Here is a 16,973-nt window from a genome sequence, read left to right on the forward strand (position 1 = left end):
TCCCAGAACCCTGGGAACATGACCTCAGCTGAAGGCAGAGGCTTAACCAACTGAGCCACCCAGGCGCCCCACAAACATGCAACTTTTCTTAAATGAATAAATGAATAAGCCCTCTTTTCTGTCTGAACACTCTAAAAGCCGATTAAATAAAACATAAACAGGTTATTTTAAACAGAAGATATGTAGCAGTTTCTTGGCAATTTTGAACTGTATGAAAATGAAATAGGTTTTATGTATTAACAGGGACTGATGTCCTCTCACCAGGAGATGCTGGCAGGTGGCGCTTCAGGGACAGAATTCTTTATCTCTGTGTCTCACAGGGTGACACCTTCTCACAGTCCTTTGGCTTCTCCACTTGTCAGAGTCAATCTACTCAATCTGCAAAGCTCCCAGGATCAAAATGAGAAGAAATTCCTTCTTCCAGGAACAGGGTAGGAAGGAGGCTGAATGAAGCAATGACCACAGGTTAGCTACTGGGGTAAAAGGAAAGGAAGACAAGAGACAGAAGACAGGCAGGCAGGAGAAGAGATTCCAAGAAGAGGATTCAGGGGGTTGGAGGCCCTTAAGGAAGCTGAGTCTGGGGGACAGAGATGAACTGCCCTCTGGGTCCCACGGAGAGGCAGGGAGAACATTAGTGTCCACAGCCAGCTACCACGTTTCCTTGCGCCCCGTTACACCCAGCACTGACTGCTCCCCGAATCACTGTCGGATTCACATTTTCCAGGCCTGTTCCATGCTGCATATTGGAGATATAGAGAAGATGAAAATGGGCTTTGGTCTCATTCAAAGGAGAAGACAGACACAGGTGAAGGCCCTAATACATGCTCAGTACCCAATCAAATCATTTAGTAGGGTTAACGGCACCTTGTGGCAATTATGACCGTTCCCTGAGAAGTGGCCATTCGTCCAGACCTCGTCTTCCCTCTACCCTCAATGCCCAGAATGACACAAGGCACCTTAAAAATGCTCTGGGGGTGCCTGGCTGGCTCAATTGGTGGAACATGCAACTCTTGATCTCAAGGTTGGGGGTCCAGGCACCACATTGGGCACAGAGTTCACTTACAAATAAAATCTTTTTGAAAAATGTTCTGGGGGACCTTGGGTGGCTCAGTCAATTAAGTATCTGCCCTTGGATTGGGGCATGATCTCAGGGTCCTGGGATCGAGTCCTGCATTGGGTTCCCTGCTCAGTGAGGAGTCTGCTTCTCCCTCTCTTCCTCTCCCTCCCCCCTCGTTCTCATTCTCTCTCTCTTTGACAAACAAAATCTTTTTAAAAATGCTCTGTAAGGGGCACCTGGGTGGTTCAGTCAGTTAAACATCTGACTCTTTTTTTTAAGATTTTATTTATTTGACAGACAGAGATCACAAATAGGCAGAGAGGCAGGCAGAGAGAGGGGGAGAAGCAGGCTCCCTGCCAAGCAGAGAGCCCGATGCTGGGCTCGATCCCAGGACCCTGGGACCATGACCTGAGCCGAAAGCAGAGGCTTTAACCCACTGAACCACCCAGGCGCCCCAAGCATCTGAGTCTTGATTTTGGCTCAGGTCATGATCTCAGGGTCAGAGGATCGAACCCCATACTGGGGTCCACACTGATCGTGGAACCTGCTTTAGATTTTCTCTCCCTCTCTCTCTCTGCTCCTCCTCCCACCCCCCACTTGCACACAGACACGTGCTCTCTCTCTCTCTCAAAAAAATTTAAAAATGCTCTGTAAGGTTGTAAAATGCTCCTTCAAGGAATAATTCATGAGGGTGAAAAGTACAACGTAGGAAATACAGTCAATGATACTGTAATAACTTTGCGTGGGACACATCTTGGTGAGCATTTCATGATGATATAAATGTTGACTCATGGTGTTATACACCTGGAATTGATATTATACATTCACTATATCTCAATTAAAATAACAATAATAATAATAATAAATGCTCTGTAAACATGACTTGCTTAAATGAATGTAGAGGGGATATATTTTTATACCTTGATGGTGGGCAGACACAAGGTTTAAAGCAGAAAGGTAACCGGAGCGTCTCTGTTTCAGAATTCATCCCGGAGCAGCGTGACCAGCAGGGGATCCAGAGGGGAGAGGGTGGTGTAATTGGGAGCGTGAGCACAGGCAGGCAGCAGTGGGAAACGGGGGTTCTTAATGACAACCAGCTTTCTGCCCCGGGGCAACAGAGAGGCCTGGACAGGACCCTAAAGGACTGCGATGCAAGAGAAGACCCCCCCGGGAGCCAGCGGCCCAGGGCCCCTAGGAGAGCGGGCTGAGGAGTGGCCCTGGACTTAGCAACGAGGAGGCCGCTGGGGGCAGACCAGCCACAAAGGGTGAAGAGCAAGTGGTTGGTAAAAGGAGCCAGAGACGGGCGCGGAGAGATGCTCAGAAGGCGGCCGAGAACAGGCAAGGGACACCATGAGTTTGTGTCACCGGGGCAGTGTCCTGCCACGGACTATGGAAACCGGGAGAGGCCGCCCTTGATGCTGGAGGGGCACAGCCTGGAATTTCCATCTTACGGCAGCTCCTGGCTTCGGTGAGGACATGGCCAGGGACGTCTGAGATGCCTCCTCAGTGGGCTGGGCAGGACTGCGTGGACTGGGGGAAGCTCTTTCCTTCGGGGAGTCCCAAGAGTGAGGTGAGTGCCCAGGTACGGAGGCGGGACATCCTGGCAGGGTGGCCCCAGAGCCCGCATTTCCCGCCACCCCAGAGACACTCCCTGCTGCCGAAAATCCTGCCCTCCTTTCCTTCCACCAGGAGGACGGCAGGCGGAGGTGCTGAGCCCCGGCCCCACAGGGAGGAGGGCTCAGCCCTGGGAGGGGTTACCTGAGCAGAGCGGCCCAACTGGGATGGAGCTGTATCTCTGGCTGACCGGGTTGCTGGCTGTGCAGCGATAGCTGTCGCTGGCCCCCGGTCTCCAGGAGACGTGGAGAGTGGTTCCTCCATGGGACATCACTGCCCCCTGGCCGAGGGGCGCCCATCTGTACTGAACGTCGTCTGCAGCCTGTTGCAGGGAGCAGATCAGAGTGATGTAGCAGGCCCCATCCTTCATGATGTGGGAGCTCACAGTGATATTGGGCTCCTGCAGCGTCTCTGTGCGAGGAAGGAAAGTTCGAGCTCTGAGCAGACTCTGGTCTGGCCAAGCAGGGGAGAGAGGAAAGGTCAAAGTTCAAACGTGAGCCCTCCACGCCCCTCACCATAGACACGCAGGGTGAAATCCTTGGTGATGTTGATTGGGGAACTCTGCAGGGTGATCCAGGCTCTGTAGAGGCCGGAGTCCTGCAGCTTCAGGGGCCTGATCTGAAGAGAGTAGCTGTGGGGGAGGGCATGCCACCGTCTGCTGCTCAGTCCCTGAGTCACCGCAGCCAGGACGGGCTGGCCTCCTGGCCCTCGTTGCATCACGGCAGCAAGCCCTCCAGAGCTCCAGGTGACCCTTTCCACTTCCTGCCCAACCGGGAGCTCCAGGGGCAAAATGGCCAAGTCCCCGAGGAGACCGGTCACTGTCTCCCCCACGGTCTCCCCTCCCAGGATTCCTGGCCCTGCAGACAGACAGAAAATCACAGCTTCAATGCCAGGTTCTCCCCTATGTGCTCAGGACCACCCGGGCCCGGTGGGTCTCCTCCTGCCCAAACCCCTGCAGCGTCCACACGGGCTCTGGTGGGCCTTCCCTGCCCTCCCCTGACCACACTGCCCCAACCCACCCACCCCACTCCCTCGAGAGGGTTCTCCCCAGGGCCTGAAGAGGACTCTGCGCCCCACCTCTGTCCACTGCAGAGCCCCAGGGCACAGAGCGTGCTCAGGTCCCAGGTACCTGGACACGAGGACGGCACTGAGACGGGGAGCGAGCTGCTGTTACTGACTGGGTTCTTGACCACACAGGTGAAGGTCAGAGCCCTGTCCCCGGGCCCTGAGGAAACACTGAGGACAGACCCTCCATGGGACACAACCGTCCGGGGTCCCAGAGGTAGCCAGCTGTAGGTCACAGAGCCTCTTCTGCGGTCAGCCACACACGTCAGGATGAAGATACAGTGTCCATTCTCGCCGACCCTGGAGCTCAGTGTGACACGGGGCTGGGCCAGCTGCTCTGTGGGCACAAAATGAACCAACCGAGGACTGTGGGCCCTCCCTTCACAGGGCAGAAGGCACGACACATTGAGGCCAAGACTCTGCCTCCTCCTGAGTATGCACAAGGAGAAACGGAGGCAGAATCTGCCCACAGCTTTTGGAGAGATTCGGGCTTCATGAGGCCCGGCCACCGAGCATCACTGATTCCCAGAACTACTGTGTGAAATAGGGAGCAGAGGTTGGGCACCTACTCTGTGTAACGGGCTCAGAGAGCTTCAGGTAACTTGCCCAGAGTCCCGGCTATTAAATGAGGATTCCCAGACCCAAACCCATTGGATCTGACCCCCAAGCCTGGGTTCCCACCCCCGCACTAACTACACGAAGGTGGTGTGTACACACCTCACAGAACCGTGTTGTAATTACATCTCTTCCTAGGAGGGATCTCGGCAGGACACTTCCAGCCCCCCGACGCCCGGTCTCCTGGAGGCCCAAGGAGGCTCCCAGGAGACCTGGCCCTTGGCTTTCGAGGGCTCTCCCACTCCCGTGTACTCCCTTCAACCTGCACCCCACCCCTCTTCCCCCAGGACCAGGAGGTTTCCACGTTCTGGCTGTGTCCCCAGGCCAGAGCCAGTGAGTTTGACAGTGACAGGAAGAGTCGCTGAGAGAGTGAGTGGACGGGACAGGCTCAGCAGAGCCACCAGCTGCGGGAGAAGGCTGCACTGTTATCCTGTCACCGATGGCAGCCCCGGGGGCAGCTCAGCTGGGCAAAAATAGGGCCCACCACCCAGAATGTCCCCCAGGGAGAAGGCAGGCTGGGTGACTTTGGGCTGCCTCCCCTCCGCGTGGTCCTCTGGAACCCAGATCCTCCCTCCGTGACTCCCCTGCAGGCCCCTTTCCCCTCAGCATCCTCGCTGGCCCATGAACACGGGACAAACTGGACACTCAGGGTGCGGCATCAGAGGCCTGAGTTCTATTCCTGGCTCTGCCACTTTCTACCTCTGGGCCACTTTTCTCTGAGACTGGGTTCCGCAGCCCAGAAGAAAACCTGTCTCCTGCTGCTGGCTGCAGGGCTGTCGTGAGGTTGCAGTGACTTGGAGAGCTCCCTGAGAAGGACGAACGGCTGCCTGTTACCTTCGCTGTTTCCGCTTCGCTGGAGCCGGCGAGAGGGGCTCTCCCACCAGCCCTAGACCACCCTAGTCCCACCAAGGTCCCCGAAGCCCCGGTGTGCCCGTGAGCTGTCTGAGAACAAGGCCATGACCTACCCAGGCCTGATTTGTGGCAGAAACGCTTTCTCCCGAGGAAGCAAGTCCATTTTCTCACACTAAAAAAGTTGCCTCGTCAAATAGGAGTATTTCCTAGCGCATGACTCAAGGCTGAAAAGCTTCTCTGCCTTCCCTCCATCAGTGAGCTTCCCCATGTTCGTCCGCACTCACACCTGCGCCTTCTTGCTTCCCAGTGTGCGGGGGAGCGGGCAGCTCAGCCACTGCCCCTCGCGACCTCGGCCATGTCCCTCGGCAAAGACTGGAACCACAGCTGATCTGAGTCTTGGCAAAATGCCCCGGGATCCTCCCAGAACAGGAGAGGACAGTGGCCCTGACATGCCGAAACCCTCTCCGCCAACCCCCCGGTCTCCTTGGGATGCACTCCTGAGGAAGGGGCTTCCTGCTCCCCTGCTCCGAACAGAGCTGCAGACCAACCCCCAGAGCTGGTTCCTGGCAGTGGGGTGTTCTGGCCCCTGCATTGTGGTCAACCGGCACCTTTTGTCATTCTTTGTGGTGTAAGGGACCCAGGTGACTCTTTCACACTCTGTATGAGTAATAAGCGGTCTGAATCTAAAACTGGCTTGTTGTATCTTTACCAGCTGAATCAGCTCGCCCTCCTTGCTGCTGGGGCGCCTGCCCCCACCTCTGGTGTCTCTGCTGCAGCTTTCCCTCCCAAAACAACCCTTAAGTACCTTTAAGCAGTGTGACCCCCACACTCCCACACGTCTGCAGAGCTAGCTCCCGGGAGTTTGCCCCCACCCGATGGGACTGCTCCTACTTCAGCGTCGAGCAAGCTCCAGAAGGCTGTGGCATGACCGAGCTCACGGGGCTGAGGTCCCTTCTCTGCCCACTACAGACCCGGGGCTATGCGGCCACAGCCTGGGCCACATCCTGGGCCTTAACGTTGTTCGGGAGATGCTCCCGGGCAACTCTACTTCACGTGGTTTCTCATGTTTTTTACAGTGAGCGTGCATTGTTAGCTTTGCAATCAGGAAAACCGTAAATGTTACTGAAACAGATGTGGGAAAGGCCGTGAGAAAGCCTGAAAGACGGGCGCCGCCCCACATCCATGGCCACGGGCGGGACACTCACCGTGCACTTGCAGTCGGTACTCCTGGGTGCGGGTGATGCGGGAGCCCCTCAGGTTCACGTGGGCTCGGTAGGGCCCCGCGTCGTTCCAGCTCAGGTTGCCGATCTGAAGGGAGTAGCCTGGCCTCACCACACTCATACGACCCCGGTACCGGGTGTCTGCCTGGTGGAAGGTGTCTGGCCCTCCTGCTTCTGCCAAGGTTACGGTGGCTATGGCCATGGAGGAGGAACGGGACATCCAAGAGATGCTCTCCACCAGCTCTCCAGCCTGTAGCTGCAGAGGCAGAGTGACAGACCCCCCTAGGGTCCCAGTTACCGTCACAAGGTCTGGGTCCTGTCCGGAAACCCCTGTCCCTGCAGAGACACAGATCAGAAGCTTCAAGGGCAGCCCGACTAAGCCAGAGGCTCACAACAGGCCTGAAAGAGAGTTAGGGAAGTGTTGATTATTCCCATTTTATAGATGAGACCACAGAGACCCAAAGAAATGACGCGGCTTGCCCCAGGCGACATAGCTGGTTGCTGGTAGAACAGAAGCACAAGTCAGCCCCTTCCCTTCGTGGCGAAGTGGCCTTCTTTAGCATTTACAGTAACTAATTCACATGTAATAAAATAATTCATAGTGGCTGGGCTAGGGTTGCAGATGCTGAGCGGAACGGAGAGAAAAGAAAGTTCCTGGGAGATGCCTGGAGGGACGAGCTCTGCGGTTACCCTGAGCCACCCTCTTGCTGATCCGGGCAGTCAGACCAGATCTCAGCTAGCCCAGCCCCACGGGAGCAGACGCCACCCTGCAGCATCCCACATCATGCCATGTTCAGTCTGTGTTGAGCAAAAGCGAGCCCTGAGGCCCTGCCTGGGTTCTGCGAACATCTTCCTGGAAGGAAGGCTAGTGCTGGGCTGGCCAAGCAAGTTGGAGGGGAGTCAGGAGACAGTCACTCAAGACCAAGCTACCCGGGAGAAGAGCAGAAGCACCACAGCACTAGTCAGACTGCCCGAGTTCAAGCCCTTGCAAGGTACTAGCTGTATGGTCTTGGGAGGTGACTTGCGCCTCTCTGAGTCCTGGCTTTCTCACCTGTGAAGCAGGGAGTGCCATCTTCCAGGACCTTGTGGGCTTAAATGTTATTCAAGATTCCTGATGTCACTGGAAGAAGTTGGTGACTGCACCTTGTTCGCTCTCTGACCGAAACTCACCAGCGCCCTCATCGAGAAATGCAAAAAACCAGTACTCAGTCGTGACCGTTGGAATATTTTTGCAACACTGCCACGCTGTCCCCGGAAACAGAAAATCTGAAACTGACCCAGGTGTGCAGCTCAGTGGTTTGGAGTGGCTCAGGAAGGATCTGGGTCCTGATTCAGAGTGGGACACAGGACCGCCCGCCGCATCGCTGTTCCTGGGCCAGGTGGTGAGTCACTTTGCCAAGCTGACCCAAGAAGTCCTGGGAGCGTAGGTGTGGGTCCAAGGGGTGGGAGGGGGCTGCTGTCCTAGGGGACTGGCCACCCCAAGCTGGGAGCAGGTCTGCATTCTGTGCCCCCAACCAGAGTCCACTCAACAGCCTGGTGTCCTCGTCTTCTGTGGGGCTACCTTGGCTGCACTCAGAGAATCGTGCACGCCAACGGGAAGCATAGCAGGGCGGCAGGTGTGGGCATCAGCGGCACCCTCCTCGCCCCACGTGGGGCCCAGGGCCTGAAATCCGGCTGGGGAACCCCCACGGCGACTGAACAGTGTGGCTCCTCCTTGCACCCTCAGACGTAGTAACGCATCAGGCCTCATTCAAGGGCTGCTCCCATACTTCCGGTCCAGCCCTGCCCACCCCGGTTTCCTTTAGCCTGTGCGCTTTTGTTGGCTTCTTTGGTTTTAAGCATTTCCTTCACCCGGACTCGTACAGATGCTGTGTGCATGTCTTTCCGCATAGTTCACAAGCTCTCCAAGGAGAGAGATGGATGGGAATGAGTATCTGGGTGCGTTAGCCTCAGGTTTTGCTGCCGTGCGTGTGTGTGGAACCTCTTGGTCTGAATCCTGTTTCTGGATCCAAGTGAGGGGAGACACAGAGGGATCAGATCAGGACATGAATCCCAATGCCAGACACCGCGCCCGGTAGGGTAAACACGTTCTCTTATCTGACGTCCCAAGAAATTTGTAAGGTGGGGGTTCTTCTTCCCATTTGAAAGATTAACATCTTGACACACAAAGAGCTTAAGACACTTGCCCCAAGACCCCAGCTCGGAAGTAGCAGAGTCTGCATGATGATCCAAGTTCACCCGACCCCAAAGACGGTGCTCCATCAACCACGCTGTGTGGCCAGCAATGGGCTCCCATCGAACCTAATTCCTCCCAGGGACCTGCTGACTCCCATTCCCACCCCACAGCCAGCACAGGACCTGACACACAAGAGCCCCAACGGATGTTTCCAGAACTGAACTGAACTGTGAACATTTTTTAAGGCAAGACCTGTCTTACCCATTATTTGGCCATGTGCCCAGGGGATGCCCCTGTGGGCGGGGACCACAGAGCACCTGGCCTGGACGCCATGGAGAGACGCAAGCTCGCAGATGAGCTTGCTCTGTGTGGGGATAGGAAAGTGGGGATGAGAGGGACCTCGCAGGAATCTCCACGCCAGTTCTGCCGCCATGGCCGAGGACACTGCTCTCCGAGTTTCCACGGCACCGCTGTATTCCCACAGCCGGCCATGCTGCCTTCCAGACCGTGCGCCAGAAGACGTCACCTAATCTCCCTGAGCCTCCGTCTGTCATCATAAAATATGTGTAATCCTGTGTGCCTTATCACAAATCTGTTGTGATATAGATAATCAGGAATCAGAATATAGGAACCAGAGTTGTTCTTGTCGTTGTTGTTTCATTTAGGTAAAGGTTCTTTGCAAACTGTGATAGGTGACAAGGGCAGGCCACCCCAAGATGGGCCACTGGGGCCTATTGATTACTTAAATAAGTGACTTAAGAGCCAGTCCGCACAAGGACACTCAGACCCTCCGCTGTCCCCTGAAAGCAGGAAACAGATCTCCCGTGTGAAAGGCAGCCTGCCTGGACCAGGAGGTAAGGAGAAGCCTGATCACCAGAGGTGGGAAATTGAGCGCCAAGAACGCTCACAAACAACCCTTGTTACTTTTTTACTAATTCACTCCCCCAGCCCAAAGTCTGTTTAGAATTCCTTACCAATCGAAGTGCCCAGAATTAAGCTTTCTTTGTCCTGTCAATTCCTCACAGATTTATTGTCTCTTTATCTAAAAAGTACAAAAACTGCCTCTTCAATCATTTCTTTTCGGTCTCAATTTCATTATTGGGCCCCCATGCACGTGTCATAAAACCTTGGGTTTTTTTTTTCTCCTGTTAATCTGTCTCACATAAATTTAGTTCTTAGTTCAGGTAGGAGACCTCAAGGGTAAAGAAAAATTTTTCCTTCCCTTCACTGTCAAGTTTTAAATGTCTCAAGGGATTCGCCAGAGGCTTACAGGAGAACCCCCTAAAGACTAGGGTGGGGACAACCCCGAGGCGGGAAACTTTAGTAATGACACATACTGGTTTTCCCCTGAAGGAGGATGAAAGCAAAAGCAAGACCAGAGCCTAGCCCCTCACGCAGACTTCTCAAATGCTTCGTTCCCCAACTCTGGTTCCCAAGCCTATTTCTTGCCACCACTCAGGTCCTCGGGGAACAGGAGCAAGCAGTAAGAATCTAAAGGGACAGAAACAGCCGCTAAGTGCTAGGCTGAGATCCCCTACTGAAGTCATTTATGGGACGCAGTAAGCCCAATTCATGATGAAGGGTCACTCCCGGGGCTGGTGGGAGAAGGAGGAGAGGCAAAGAGACGTAAGAGGGTCATGACTGAAATGGGAAGATGAAGATGGGGGCAGGTCCTCGAGCTCACGCCCCCACCATCCGCCTGTGTGGGGATGCCCAGGGCTCCCTGTGACTCACTCGCAGAGGAAACGTGACCATGACAAGGACACAGTGTGGGCCTTCACGGTCTGAGGTGGTGCACGTGCAACACACACAGAGACACACACACACACGCACACACACACACAGAGGCTGGCTCCGAGGGAGGCAGCACCTTCAGTGAAACTCACCCTTGGCAAGAGAAATGTGCAGCAGGGAGAGTGCCTGGGAGGCAATGACAGGAACAGACTTACCCGTGAAAAGACCAAGCAGGAGCAGGAACCCTGATAGAGAAAGACCCATAGTCGTCTTGAATGGCATAGCAGGCAGAATGGCCTGCCTCAGGACAGCTGACCAGCTGTGAATGTCTAAATGTCAGCCCACAAATATTTCCTCTTTTTAGAGCTCACCGCAACAATCACATGTAGTTTTGAAGTCACAGGATGTAGACATGAGGTGACATATGAGAAAGGCCAGGGGAGCTATGACGTAAAAGTCAAAGCTACAATGTCTCAGCTGTGCTTCAAACCCTTCAGAAGCACCCCCATCCCCTACAAGGTAAAGTGAGACTCACAGCCCCGGGAGAAGAGGCTTTTTCTGTTCTCTTGCTTCTAGTCAAGCTTGACCTCATGCCACGTCGCCACATCTCCCATCTTGGGCTCCAGTCATCACAGACTCTTTCTAGAGTGTCCCCCAAAACCCCTTAGGATTTCTCAGCCCTATACATTGGTTCCCACAAATCTGCTTCCTGGGTCACCCTAGTCTCTGCCCCCTGCCTCACCCACCACGCCCTAGGCTTCCTTTCTCATCCTTCCATTCCCAGTTGTTAGCTCAGTGTCGGCGCATAGTAGGGATTTCTCGCCTACACGCTTGCTGAGCACATGGGCAGACAGAGTCACCGGGCAGAGAAGAGCAAGCCCGGAACGGCTCAGAGCTGGGTACAGTGGAGTGGATATGATGCTTTCTGATTTGAATCATGCCTCTGCTGCTTAGTTATGATCTTAGCAAACTACTTCCCAGACAATAAGACTTCCCCATTATCATTTATTTCCTTGAAGATGGTTCATGTGCATAAAAAAAATTACCCATAAACTATTTTAGTCTTTAAGACTTCATACTCAAGCTACCCTACGACCCAGCAATCTCACTACTCAGTATTTACCCCAAAGATAAAAATGTAGTGATCCAAAGGGGCACATGCACCCGAATGTTTATAGCAGCAATGTCCACAATAGCCAAACTATGGAAAGAACCTAGATGTCCATCAACAGATGAATGGATAAAGAAGATGTGGTATATATACACAATGGAATACTATGCAGCCATCAAAAGAAATGGCATTTGCGACGACGTGGATGGAACTAGAGGGTATTGTGCTTAGCGAAATAAGTCAGTCGGAGAAAGACAACTATCATATGATCTCCCTGATATGAGGAAATGGAGATGTAACGTGGGGGGTTAGCAGGGGAGGAGAAGAATAAATGAAACAAGATGGGATCAGGAGGGAGACAAACCATAAGAGACTCTTAATCTCACAAAACAAACTGAGGGTTGCCGGGGGAAGGAGGGTAGGGAGAGGGAGGTGGGGTTATGGACATTGGGGAGGGTGTGTGCTATGGTGAGTGCTGTGAAGTGTGTAAATCTGGCGATTCACAGACCTGTACCTCTAGGGATAAAAATACATTATATGTTAATTTAAAAATTTAAAAATTTAAAAAAAAAAGACTTCATACTCAACTTACCAAAAAAAAAAATACAAACAAACAAATTTACAACCTGGCCAGCCTTAAGGGCAGTTCAGCTTATGAATCACATTCCGTTTACAAATCTGGCTGCCTTTAACCTCCTTTGGGTGACTACTGATCATATTCGACTCACTTTACAAGTTTATGAATTGATTTCTTTAAGGACTTTAAATCTCACTATTGAATGTAATGTACTTAGTTTCCTTTTAAAGTACTTTCTTTTTTCAGAGTTGAAAACAGATTTTATGCTATATTTCTTTTGCTTGTTCTTCTTCTTTTAATATATAAGATATAAATATATATTTTTATTTTATTTATTTATTTGACAGACAGAGTTCACAAGTAGGCAGAGAGGCAGGCAGATAGAGAGGAGAAAGCAGGCTCCCCGCTAAGTGGAGAGCCCGATACGGGGCTCGATCCCAGGACCCCGGGATCATGACCCGAGCCAAAGGAAGAGGCTTTAACCCACTGAGCCACCCAGGCGCCCCTAAGATATAAATATATTTTTAATACTATTATTTTTACTCCCAGAGAGTTAACACACAGGAGAGTTATGTCGGTTTCAGGTACACAATATAGGCATTCAGCGCTTCCACGCATCTCCTGGCTCATCCCCAACACCTCTTTCCCCCATCCCCCAACCACCTTGGATAAAGTATTTGAATCAATAAATAAGATTCCCCCAAATATTTTAAAAAGGCTTATAAATCTAGTACACCAAACTTATAAGTAGGGTCATTTTTTTTTTTATTGTATTTTTCTATTTGACAGAGAGAGAGCGAGCAAACACATAAGCAGGGTGAGCAGCAGTGGAGAGGGAGAAACAGGCTCTCCACTGAGCAGGGAGCCCGACACAGGGCTCCATCCCAGAACTCCAGGTTCATGAGGCAGATGCTTAGCCAATTGAGCTACCCAGGCACCCCATAAACAGGGTAATTCTTAAGTAGTCTTCAAATATTCAATATTTGAAATAGACTTAGGTTCACCTGTAATAGCGTTGCGTGGTAACAGAAGGCCACTGCGCATGCAGTGAGCATGATGTATAGACGTGTCCATCATGATGTACCCTCAAAACTCATGTAATATTGCCTGATAACTCTACTTCAACAGAAATTTATTAATTAAAATAAAATAAAATCACAAATGCAAATCAATTACTCAAATACATAGTTCAAATTGGAACCATGAATGACAACTTTAATAAGCTGGATGTCTCAAATAATACATATATGTAAACAAAAAGTACTGATACCTTGAACATGCCTACTCTGAATTCCTTCTCTTTTCAGCACTGAAAGATTCATAAAGGACACAGTTACGTCATCTCCACTCTTGCTGTTTTCGCCTCATCCACAAAGGTTGCTTCAACACCAGAAACATTACTGAGATTTCAACTGTTAGTACCTACCCAGGTCCCTTTGTTTATGTCCTCTAAAAGGCTGGTCTCAGGTGCCTGGGTGGCTCACTTGGTTAAGCATCTGACCCTTGGTTTCGGCTCAGGTCATCATCTCATGGTTGTGGGATGGAGCCCTGTATCAGGCTGTGCACTCAGCAGGGAGTCTGCTTGAAGATTCTCTCCCTCTGCCCTCCCTGCTCCCAGAGAGAGAGTGTGTGTGTGTGTGTGTGTGTGTGTGTGTATGCACGCACACATATACCCACACTCTCTCTCTCTCCCTCTCTCAAATAAATAAATAAACAAATCTAAAAAAAGAAGAAGGCTGGTCTCAAAGCCTGTGTCCCTCAATTCAACTTGCCACACTGTGATTTCACCTAATTCTTTCTTCACTTTACTCTAACTGTAGCCCTTGATTTGATGTTACATTTCTTTCAGCCCTTAAGATATTTAACTATCCATTGAGGTGTAAGAAGTTTTAAACTTGTTGTAATTCTGTATTCTTTTCATATTGTTCCAATCTGCAGGAGTATAAACATGTAAAAGCCCCCCACATAATACTAAAAGTGAAGTCAAAAAAATACAGTTATGTAAAAGGCAGGGTCATCGTAATTGCAAAGTTAATGAAGGGCCTGTTAGGGGCTAGTGGTGACTGTAAGCAGCAGAACTTGGGACAGTGGCTGCAGAATCCAAATCACAGCCCAGGCTGAGATTTGATGACACCTGGGGGCAATGCCCAGTAGGTGGGTGATTCTGGTACCTGTGCCTGTGCCTGGCTGGGCTCCTGGGACAGCAGAAAGAATTCCAGAAATTTCCCGTTATTGGCGCACATTTCCTGACCTAGACCAAGGACACAGAGAAGCTGAAAATAACCAACACCACTTGCCTCCTCCCTGAATCCCAGCACAAGATGCCTTTTTGTCCACAGCTCACTGAGAATATTAGCCCTCGCTGTGTGAGGTCAGGGACTGGGTGAGCCCAGGACACATTTGCCAACTGCATTATATCGAAATTCATATTCTTTTAGGTTTTTACTTACTTCAATGCTTATACTTCAATTCTATGTATCACAGACTGCCCATCCGGGTTCACCACTACCATGGTTATTCGGGGGATGTATACCTTCAGTTTCTTCGTCTCTAAAATGAGGATAGCAAGAGTACCAACCAAATAAGGTTGGCTTGAGGATTAGAAGAAAACTTACATAAAGCACAAAGCATCACTCGTAGTCATTACTCAATAAATGTTAGCAATGATTTTTATTATAATTGGTGTCTTCGAACCACCTCCCACTCAGAGCTCTTACCTGGGCTCCTTCACAAGTCCCTACTTGTGCTCTTATCACAGTCCCATCCCTTCTATCCCCTCCCCACGGCTGCTGGAGCAAGCTTCCAAATGGGTCCTTGAACAACACTGCACCCCTGTTTAAAAACACCTGCTAGGGGCGCCTGAGTGGCTCAGTGGGTTAAAGTCCCTGCCTTCAGCTCAGGTCATGATCCCGGGGTCCTCAGATCAAGTCCCATGTCAGGCTCTCTGCTCAGCGGGGAGCCTGCTTCCTCCTCTCTCTCTGCCTGCCTCTCTGCCTACTTGTGATCTCTCTCTCTGTGTCAAATAAATAAATAAAATCTTTTTTTAAAAAACCCTGCTAGATGGGGGATGGGCACTAAGGAGGGTACATGAGACAATAAACACTCTGTGTCATACACAACTGATAAAATATGGAACACTACATCGGAAACTAATGATAGCTAATTGAATATGTTGGCTAGTTGAATTTTAATTAAAAAAAAAAAAACTGCCTACCAGATGCTCTTTGCCTCTAGTCTGATGTCTTGGTGAGTCTGTGCTGCCCTAACAGCACAGCTTGAATTCTGACAGTTCTGACGGAGGCGGGGAGGTCGAGGGATGGAGGCATCAGTAATTCAGCATCCGGAGAGGCCGCACCTCCTGCGTCATAGACGGTGTCTTCGCACTCTCACCTCACGTGGCAGGAGGGACGAGGGAGCACTCTGGGGTCGCTGGCACGCAGACAGTAATTCTGTACATGAGGGCTCTATGCTCACGACCTAATCACCTCTCAAGAGCCCCACCTCCTAGTGCCACCCCTTTGGAAATTAGACTTCAACGTATGAATCTGGGGGGAGGACAGGACACAAACTTTGAGTCCATGGTATCGGGTTATAAGACCCTTCATCTGGGCTCCAGAGACCACTCATGGCCATGTGTCCTGCAATTCTCTCTAGAGAGCCACACTCCAGCCCCAGGGCCAGGACTAGCGGGATGCAAGAGAGGCACCTGATACACCAAATTTAAGGCGGCCCTCGCTCTCAGGCTTGCACGTGCCCTCTGATGGGAGATGCCTGCCATCCTCACAGTCCCCTCTCTCCCTCCTTCCTTCCTCCCAGACTTCCTGGGCTCGAATTCTTATTTTTAAAAAAGTCAGAATAAGCCACTTAGCCTCTCTGTACCATGGCTTCCTCATCTATAAAACGGGGGTGATAAAAATACCAATCTCCTCAAGCTGTCATATGGACTAAATGAGTCCGTGCGTGTCCGCTGTCGGGGGTCCAGCACGTGACATGCACTCACTGAACGTCACCTGAAACCCCCCACTCTGCTCTCCTGCAGTTTTCCTTCCAAGTCCTCTCCTGCTACAACCTCAGCAAACATGCACTATGAATCTCAAGACCCCAACTAGTTACCGTTTAGCCAGACCCTGTACATCCACCATTTAAAAAGTCAGTTTCCCGGGGCACGTGGGTGGCTCAGTCAGTTCGCGTGTGACGCTTGATCTCAGCTCAGGGCTTGATCTCTGGGTTGTGAGTTCGAGCCCCGCCCTGAGCTCTACACTGGGTGTGGAGCCTATTAAAAAAAAAGAATAAGTCCGTTTCCCACACCCGGATGAAGGGAATGATGCCGTCCCCCAGCCTGCCGACCGCACACCCCAGCCTGCCAACTGCACAGTTGCCCCTGGAAGCTTCCATCCTCAAGGCAGCTTTGACGGCCCTTCCTTCCTACCAGCGAAAAGCCTCTCGGTTGTATGTGACGAGAAGGCAATGCAAACTAGCTTTGCGAAGCAAAACAGTGAATTCATTGGGCCATGCTCTTTGTTATCCATTGCTGCGTAACAAATTACAGAAACTTTGCAGCTTAAAATAAGCATTTATTACCTCACGGTCTCTCTGGACCAACAATCCAGGCACAGCCTAGCTGGTGCCTCTGGGTCCCGGTCTCTCACCAAGTAGCCGTCAAGGCATAGGCAGGATTGCTGACCTCCCCGGGCAGGCACGGCCTCCCGGTGGCTCTCAAGTCCTCCTGAATTGTTGGCAGAGACGTGCGCTCCTTGCTGGGTTTGGGCTGGCGCTCTCCCTGTCTCCTCGCCTTGAGGCCTCCAGCTCACAACACGATACCTGGCTCGGGCAAAGGGACCTGGGGGTAGGAAAGAGGGAGGGAGACACGGAGACGGAAGACAAAACCTTTTGTCACCTAATCTCAGAAGGGACAGCTTATCACCACGGCCACGTTCTCCTCAGTAGCAGCA

General features: G+C 51.7%; 1 protein-coding gene across 5 annotated transcripts; it reads right to left on the minus strand.

Moving 5' to 3' along the window:
* On the minus strand, positions 1-16,264 carry LOC123927755 (SLAM family member 9-like). 5 transcript variants are annotated; one of them, XM_045982573.1, is made up of 9 exons: positions 16,135-16,264; positions 15,236-15,450; positions 14,472-14,571; positions 7,475-7,600; positions 6,409-6,759; positions 3,801-4,073; positions 3,187-3,528; positions 2,816-3,082; positions 1-443 (listed from the first exon to the last, which is right to left on the minus strand). In XM_045982573.1, exons 5-9 carry the CDS (start codon positions 6,641-6,643, stop codon positions 370-372), a joined length of 1,191 nt encoding a protein of 396 aa, XP_045838529.1. In that variant the 5' UTR covers positions 6,644-6,759; positions 7,475-7,600; positions 14,472-14,571; positions 15,236-15,450; positions 16,135-16,264; the 3' UTR covers positions 1-369. The 5 variants fall into 5 exon arrangements, with proteins under 5 accessions (XP_045838529.1, XP_045838530.1, XP_045838528.1 ...); XM_045982574.1 differs by having other exon boundaries at positions 6,409-6,705; positions 15,236-16,143; XM_045982572.1 differs by lacking the exons at positions 7,475-7,600; positions 14,472-14,571; positions 15,236-15,450; positions 16,135-16,264 and adding an exon at positions 10,549-10,698 and having other exon boundaries at positions 2,816-2,993.
* Between the last annotated feature and the right edge of the window lie 709 nt (positions 16,265-16,973).

This window comes from Meles meles, chromosome 17 (genome assembly GCF_922984935.1).
Source record: "Meles meles chromosome 17, mMelMel3.1 paternal haplotype, whole genome shotgun sequence".
Taxonomy (NCBI): Eukaryota; Metazoa; Chordata; class Mammalia; order Carnivora; family Mustelidae; genus Meles; species Meles meles.

Bases quoted from the DNA above. Each gene is read 5' to 3' on its own strand.
- LOC123927755 (XM_045982571.1), bottom strand. From the start codon at position 10,615: ATGCCATTCAAGACGACTATGGGTCTTTCTCTATCAGGGTTCCTGCTC. The intron at 6,760-10,548 runs GTAAGTCTGTTC...GTGTCTCTGCAG, and splicing joins CCTGCTTGGTCTTTTCACGG to GGACAGGGGTTTCCGGACAG. The intron at 4,074-6,408 runs GTGAGTGTCCCG...TTGTGCCCACAG, and splicing joins GTACCGACTGCAAGTGCACG to AGCAGCTGGCCCAGCCCCGT.